Source organism: Gadus macrocephalus, chromosome 16 (assembly GCF_031168955.1).
Source record: "Gadus macrocephalus chromosome 16, ASM3116895v1".
Lineage (NCBI taxonomy): Eukaryota > Metazoa > Chordata > Actinopteri > Gadiformes > Gadidae > Gadus > Gadus macrocephalus.
Window position 1 is genome coordinate 19,094,167 of NC_082397.1, and position 8,353 is coordinate 19,102,519.

Consider the following 8,353-nt stretch of genomic DNA (forward strand, 5'->3'; position numbering starts at 1 on the left):
TCCACACTGCAGGATCAATCCGAATAGAGTCCACCTTGTCCTTCCCTTGTTTAATGTAGGTCTGCGCACCAAACTGGTCAGCAGGTACAGGTTCCGACAAGGTTCCTTAAAGGTTTTCACCAACTCAGTCCCCCTTGGAAAAATAATTTTGAACCTGGCTTTATCACATGTGTGCATGCAAATTAGAGGATATTTAACGAGATATGGCCTCATTCATTTGCATATGTATACATTAAAATACAAAAAACATGCAATACATTTCTTTCTCATCTTATTATAGGTAATCAACTCTGAAAGTTTCATGGTGATATCTATTTATTTATTTACCCTATTCACCTGTAGTGTCTTGCCTTAATTGCCTATGTATGCTAATTATGCTAATTGCCCAAAGTGCAACTTTTAGCAACCAAGTTGAATTCCATCCACTAGGTCTATAGATGACATTTCTGCAATAAAACTTTAGGGTACTCAACATTTCTGGGTTTACGACTAAATACATGTTGTATCAAAAAGAGATACTCATTCGTCCCATTCCTAGAAGACATTATTGAAGTATACTCTGTGTGTGTGTGTGTGTGTGTGTGTGTGTGTGTGTGTGTGTGTGTGTGTGTGTGTGTGTGTGTGTGTGTGTGTGTGTGTGTGTGTGTGTGTGTGTGTGTGTGTGTGTGTGTGTGTGTGTGTGTGTGTGTGTGTGTGTGTGTGTGTGTGTGTGTGTGTGTGTGTGTGTGTGTGTGTGTGCATTTACCACAGTTTGAAAGTTGGTAAGCAACGAAAGAAATTAGCTATGGACGTGTTGATACTGTTTCTTTGACAATATATCAGATCGTTATTTTACGAATTTGAAAAAGGAAACCTATCCCGATCAAACGCAATAGGCCCTACTAGCGGCGCTAAAGAATTATGATCACGGGAGCTACTGGGGGGCTAGATTGTTCATAGCAGGTGCTTATATATTTCAACGCAACAAACAATAACAAATAATACGACACATGATATGCTACGAATCGACCAATGCAATCACATAAGAAACACCCATGGTCATCTTCACTTTCGCAAAGGAAAATTATAATTTCATAGTTCAATTTTGTTGATGTCTTCAAATATATATATATATATATATATATATATATAATATATATGTGTGTGTGTGTGTGTGTGTGTGTGTGTGTGTGTGTGTGTGTGTGTGTGTGTGTGTGTGTGTGTGTGTCCAGCCGCTGTTTGTAACTAATAAGAATAACTGCACCACTCACTCCATCCAATAGATGGCGGCACATTTTATAAGTTTCCACCATGGCGATATGCAATCTATATTTGCATAATCTATATTGCATATATTCTATATTATATCATAGATATTTCCATCGTCTTTAGTTTAATTGTCATGAGTTACACAATAAATTAACCAACATTTGAGCTACTTCTATTTCGAAATATTTCTTGTGCTCTAAAATGTTATCTATAGATAATTATAGTTTTAAGAGCCTTGCTTCTATTATTTTCTATGAGTAAATATAATATCATATAGCATCATGTTCAAACAAATACACTTCGGCCTATATTTCTTCCTCTATTACAAAATAGAGTAAGTATTGAAGTTAATATGGTGGCATATTAACAACACGAGTTTAATCTTTATGTTTATAAATAGCAAGAAATACATGTATTCTATCTAAGCGTTGCAGGTAATGCAAATAGAGTTATTGTTACATAAAGTATATCCACCATAGACTGTGAAAAATAAAGTAGGGCTATCAGCATTTAAAACCATTTCCTTTACTCTTTCACTTAAAAATGTCTTGATCTTGCATTTGTCAGGAAACAATACCTTTTGGATTGAATATGTAAGCCTGCGGCACAATTCTGAAGTCTATATTTCTGAATCAGTGTTTTGAACTCAGTCTTTCCTGAGCCCACAGCCCTGATACGAGGTGTGTAAAGGATCATGTTTCTGTATGTTGCTTTGTATTTGGAGCGCTGTGTACCATCCCCCCCTTCCCCCTGTCGGTTTCATATTCCCTGTTGTCCACACATTGATATCTCGTATCGGAAGTTATGGCCATGGCGCCTTTCCTTTTCCTCACATTCACATCAATACAAGCGTTGAGGCAGGCTTCTTCTGAAACCCATGGGTCAGGGAGACCACTGGAGACCAGAGACCACTGAGGCCAACGCGGAGACCGCCGGAGACCGCTGCAGACCGCTTGAGACCACCGGAGACCACCGAAGACCACCAGAGACCGCCAGAGACCACCGGAGACCACCGGAGACCGCCACCGGAGACCACTGGAGACCACTGGAGATCATCTTATTCCAACGAGCACATGAGGCCGTTCAATTAAGATATCCTCCTATCACCAGATCATGTTTACTTACCTAATCCATTGATCAATTAGGATATCCACCTATTACCAGACCCTGTTCAGATATCTAAATCCATTGATCAATTAAGATACCCACTTATCACCAGACCCTGTTTAGTTATGTCAATCGATTTTCGGAATATATGGCCTAAAACATGTACAAAAACACCAGTTTAAATATCTTTGTTTGAATTGTATTTTATTGAAAGCATGTTGATTCCTTAGGATGATGCTACATGAGTCCAAACACCTCTACAAACATGTCATCAATCTATAATGTCTATAATGGGGTCTGGGCCCAGAGAGAACTGAGAACCGACTCCTCAGTGTCACTGTATTCACAAAACAGTTCAGCTCAAAAGGTCTCAGGTCGGATGATGACATCACGGTAAAATATGACACGTTGTCTCTCAGCAGAGAGAAGTAGAAATATATATTTGACTTCGACGACCTTGCCAATAGATTCAGCAACCTTGTTCGTCCCTAGGGCGCGCGCGCGCACACACACACACACACACACACACACACACACACACACACACACACACACACACACACACACACACACACACACACACAGTGTCGTAGTGGTTCGTGTGAATGTCAAATTATGATTAAAATAGCATTAGTACAGGAGCAGCTCTATTCGTGAAAACTTTTGACACATTTGAAATAAACGTTCGCTTCGTAGTGAGTGGAAGTGTGAAAGAAGCTTTCGATGACACCACATATCTCCCTCCCTCTCTGAAACCACTGAGCTCTTATAATTACCTGAAGAACAGGTGTCGTAAGTCAGAGTGGGAGAGTCCGCTGTCTGTCAGTCAGACCTTGCCGACACAACGTCGGCTCGAACGGCTAAACTTGGGATTTTAACAAATTTAAGCTGATTTATTAAGGGGTTGAGTGTTGTCTTCACACGTTGGGCACAACATGCGGGGACGTTTTAATCGTAAGGACACTTACTGGGAAACTGACGTGCCCACAACAGTGGAGGTGGAATCCCCAGGCGAGCTGTCCCCTCTACCCGGGGGATCAACCAGCTCGGATTGGCCCGACACCCCCGTGTCTGGGTCAGCTCACACCCATCCGGAGGAACCAGACCCCCCCGTGTCAGGGTCAGCTCACATGGGCTTGGACCACCCTCACCAGAAAAGTAAGTTCGCAATGACGACTTCTTATCCAAATATGAGATGCATTAATATGCATCGACATGCAGGTCATCAGGGTCAGTTATCTTTTTGAGTTGTAGTTATTTCAGAGGTACGGAACTATACAGCCTATTAATTGCCTGAAATGACCGTAAAGAGATTTTACATTTTGCGATTTTACGTGTGGATCTCCTCCTGGCCAGAATATCACAGGGCAGTCTACCTGGGCGCTCAGTTCTCCAACTATCTCAAAAGGAGACGGACAAAAGTTCACCGATTACTTTCTTCAATCTTTTTTTCGAATGTAGCTCGAGGAATGTAGGCTTATTTCAATGGATTTTCAAATAGCATAACATATAAAGAAGATACAGAATTTGTGGATTTGTGTGTGACAATTGGCCCATGGGCATACGGCCCCAACTGGATTTAAATAAAGGACTAATTAGTGTCCGTATGTGGAACACTTGATAATGTCTTAACATTAGCACTATTTAACCATTTGGGTGGTCCAAATTGGTGGAGTTTTGGTTATCCAAGTTGTATCACACAATGATAACTCACCCTTTAAAATGGCCTTAGGCTATTGGTACATTCATTCCCTATATGCCTTTCAAAGGTGTGGGTTTCTATATTTTGAGTTGTTTGTGACTGAGGCAGTTTCTTTAAGAAACAGGCCAAAGCCTCACGGCATGCATATGCCATAAGGGTTATTCCTTGGCTTCCCAACCAGAAGGCATGTTATCATATATCAATGTTGCAGGAAGTAGCCTATTGTATGTGTACCCTCCCTCCTCCTCACAGAGTATTGTATGTGTACCCTCCCTCCTCCTCACAGAGTATTGTATGTGTACCCTCCCTCCTCCTCACAGAGTATTGTATGTGTACCCTCCCTCCTCCTCACAGAGTATTGTATGTGTACCCTCCCTCCTCCTCACAGAGTATTGTATGTGTACCCTCCCTCCTCCTCACAGAGTATTGTATGTGTACCCTCCCTCCTCCTCACAGAGTGTTGTATGTGTACCCTCCCTCCTCCTCACAGAGTATTGTATGTGTACCCTCCCTCCTCCTCACAGAGTATTGTATGTGTACCCTCCCTCCTCCTCACAGAGTATTGTATGTGTACCCTCCCTCCTCCTCACAGAGTATTGCATGTGTACCCTCCCTCCTCCTCACAGAGTGTTGTATGTGTACCCTCCCTCCTCCTCACAGAGTGTTGTATGTGTACCCTCCCTCCTCCTCACAGAGTGTTGTATGTGTACCCTCCCTCCTCCTGCTCCCCTCAGGCTCTGACGACAACCTTGAGAAGCGATACCTTGGGGTGCGTGTCAAAATGCCAGTGAAGGACATGCTGAGAAGCATCCGCCTGGCCCAGGGATGTGACCCACAAGAGCTGCAGGTCATTAAACACGTATTCCCTTATTTATGGCCTCTTTTATATCAGTGCTTTGGGGAACATAGGTGTGAGTGAATTACATGACATTATTGTTTACAAAAGGCACGCAAACATCCAACCTAGGTGACCAAGCTAGCCATGGATTGGGTGTGTTGTGCCTGAAGCTCAGAGCCCCCCAGGGTGACACACCTGGAGAGGGGGCACTGGGAAGGGCTGCTTGTGTTGGCTGACAGCTCTTATTCATGCAGTGGATGTTTTTGTTTGTGTGTCTGTCCTCACAGGAGAAAAGTCTCAAAAGATCTAAAGGTAAGGAAAATCCCACAGCACCCATGACCGGTTTTAGGAGAGCACAGGCCCACGGCCAGCAGACACCAGCAGCAGACACTGTTTCAAGCAATTGATGGCATCAGGATAGCCCATTTATTTATTTATTTATTTATTCATCATTAAAGTTAATATTTTGAACTGAGGCCACATTTGAAACCTTTGAAGAAAAATGAATTGGATTCAGTATGAAAACTTCCCAATGCATATTTCTTCCACAGGAGAGAAGAAACGAGTGAATACTTGCAAAGAGCGTCAATCTAACAAGGTGAGAACAGGAGAATTCCATAACTCAACATGTAGGAGGCGTGTGTCGTTGGATTGGGCGGGTGACCTTGAACTGCTGTGACCCGGTTGTCTTGGTTCTCCCAGAGGAAGCGCCCCAATAAAAGCCTTGAGGAGCTGGCTATCATCGTGGAGGTGCTGGAGGAGGACCTCAAAATGGGCAACACTTACAGCTCCCATCGGCCCTCCGCCGCCTCCAACCCCTCCCCCGCCTTCCTGCTGTCCTTCAGGTCTACGGAGCCCAGCAGCCCTACCTGGGGCGGCACGCCGCCGCGCTACGGCCAGGCCTCCTGCAGCAGCCCCGAGTCGGGGCCCTTGAGCAGCTGTGGCTCGGCCTCCGACCCCCACAGCCCCTCCAGCGACAGCATGAGCGACGGCGGCTCCAGCGATCGTCTGTCCCAATGCCTCCCTTCGTATCAGCGGTGCATGGCCGGTTACCATAGCGCCGCCGACGACAGTGACGGCATGATCCCCAGCCCCGTGTACACGGCGGCCCTCTCCTCGACAGGCCCCGCTGAGTTCTGGCGAGCAGCTTCCCCCCACAGCCCAGACTTCGCCCCCCCCCCCGGCCACGACCTGTTCAGGGACCACGGTGTCGAAGGCCAATGCGACGACATTGGTGGTCTGGAGAGTGAGTGGTTCGTCTCTGGACACGGCGTCGGTCAGAGCAGCGGCGCCTACTTCGTCAGCCAGCTGCAGAGAGAGGAGAACGAGCTGGAGGACGTGTGTGATAGCAGGTTGCTTGCAACGGACGGACAGGGCAGGATGTAAGTATGGAGTGGATTCATTACTAGGGTCTTGACTATGGCTTCATATCCACCCAGCATCAACATGTCCTAACCTAGCAGTAGGGCTGGTACAGATCTTTTCTTATTGTACTGCTGACCTCTAGAGACCCTAATCACAGTCTTCCTCACTCACAAACTAAATGTCAAGGTTCGTATTAAGCAGGAGAGTGTAGTGTCTTTCAATAGATCTTGTTTTACTGTATAGTCCAATACTATGAAGGGGATCAGAATCAGGCCTTTAAACCAGCCCAAACCTGTTCTCACTCCCCCTGCTTGTTGTTGACACTTTTGCTCTGCCTTGCTCCAGGGCTCTGCACCGAGTGGCCTGTCTAGGGAAGAGGGCTCAGGGATACGCCATTGCCAAACGAATGGCGAGCATCCACTGTTTGGACCTCAAGGACTCTGAGGGAATGGTACGGTAGATAAGAATCAATGTTATATGTTGTGTGATATGTGGCGAGATGTAGAAGTATACTGTTGTGTCTTCATATTGTTTATCAAAGTTCTGTTGTACCAGCTCCAATAGCTTACAGATATGATGGCTTACATTAACATGGAAACATACAGTATATGCACCAAGGAGGGTTTCCTGTGTTATCAGGAGTTAAAGCCTTGCCATGGTGACATTGCTTCCTGTCCTTATTGACCCTGGGTTTCTCTCCCAGACTTCCCTTCACCTGGCGGCCAGGCACAACCAGCACCTGATGGTGGCTGACCTCATCGGCCTGGGCGCCAATGCCAATGAGAAGGACGCATCTGGGAAGACCTGCCTCCACATCTGTGCTGAGAGAGGCTACATCCGCGTCCTGGAGGTAGTCCCTCTCTCCTTGTTGCTATTAGTTATTTATTGGATTTATTAAAGCACAAAATATTTTACTCACCGCCAATAAATAGTCCATTACCAGAGTTGATAAACAGTTAATCTGGTCATAATCTATTTATGGTTATACAAAAATATCATGTAAGAAGGAAAGTGGATTCATGTAATGGTAAAAAGAGAAGGATCTGAATGTTTGTTTTAAATGGCTGTATCTTATAAGGCCTAGTTTACGTTACGTAAACCTTACGTTACGTTTACGCTTTTCGAATCTGAATCAAATGCAGTAAACATACCCTTCCCTGTCTGAAGAGCGGTCGGAAGATGAGAACACCATACAATAAACTCAAAAGGCGGTGTACTAAGATAGGTTACGAAGTCACTACTCATGGTTTGACTTTTCAGTCAACCTTTCGGTTTACTGAATGAGAATTTTAAAATACTCCAACTATCATGTAACCTTGGTAATTTAAGCAACCAAATGACCTCTCCCAACATATTACCTATGTCTCACATGTGGATGCACAGTACTGTGGGAATTTGCCCAAGGAGGAGACAAACAAAGCGCTTCCGAAACCAGTTCTTCTGGGTACTTCTCACCCTTAAGGGCCTTTTGAGTCCTGTCATATAATTATCACAAGGGTTGGAAATATTCTGTGCATGCCTTATTGGACGGTAAGTGCCAAGAATGCATGTGTCCTGTTTGTTAAGCACAAGTAACCTTGTTCCTTTACAATGTGCTTCAAATCATCACTCCCCCTGTTAATGTACACCCCGAGAACATTTCTGCCGACAAGTGAAGTCTAAAGAATGAGGTTTTGCGTTCAATTCATTCCTCTGTACTCTTTCATAACTGAAATTATTTTCTACATAATGGCGGTAATTTGGTGTTTGATCTTCTTTTCAGGTGTTGAAACACATGATGTCCGATGGCGTGTTCGTCGATATGGATGCCACTGATAACTATGGTACGCCTTCACTTCACTGTGCAATGCAACAGTTTCATGGAACCACCCGATGATATGATCGACTATCAATCTCACCACTATTGGCAAATTCGCTGCAAGAGCTGTTCAACATTTGAAGAGGAGGTAGCATGGTGTTACAAGTCCTCCCCCCCCCTGTGCAGGACTGAGCGTGCTGCAGTGTGCCGCTCTGGGCCTGAGCGCTGCGGTTCAGGAGCTGGAGGGGAGGGCCTGCCTGGGCCGGGCCCGGCTGCACACCCTCCGCAAGGAGCA

General features: G+C 45.0%; 1 protein-coding gene across 1 annotated transcript in view; it reads left to right on the top strand.

Annotated features, from left to right (window-relative positions):
* The first annotated feature begins 3,075 nt into the window (after nucleotides 1–3,075).
* The window catches only part of zgc:113279 (uncharacterized protein LOC553749 homolog), a 7,574-nt gene continuing 2,296 nt past the window's right edge, over nucleotides 3,076–8,353 (top strand). Inside the window, exons 1-9 of the mRNA XM_060075179.1 lie at nucleotides 3,076–3,513; nucleotides 4,792–4,904; nucleotides 5,183–5,207; nucleotides 5,447–5,493; nucleotides 5,598–6,277; nucleotides 6,606–6,711; nucleotides 6,964–7,110; nucleotides 8,023–8,083; nucleotides 8,245–8,353. The exon at nucleotides 8,245–8,353 is cut by the window's right edge and continues 2,296 nt beyond it. Coding sequence (XP_059931162.1) covers nucleotides 3,291–3,513; nucleotides 4,792–4,904; nucleotides 5,183–5,207; nucleotides 5,447–5,493; nucleotides 5,598–6,277; nucleotides 6,606–6,711; nucleotides 6,964–7,110; nucleotides 8,023–8,083; nucleotides 8,245–8,353 — 1,511 coding nt within the window. The 5' untranslated portion in view covers nucleotides 3,076–3,290. The remainder of the gene's footprint in view (nucleotides 3,514–4,791; nucleotides 4,905–5,182; nucleotides 5,208–5,446; nucleotides 5,494–5,597; nucleotides 6,278–6,605; nucleotides 6,712–6,963; nucleotides 7,111–8,022; nucleotides 8,084–8,244) is intronic.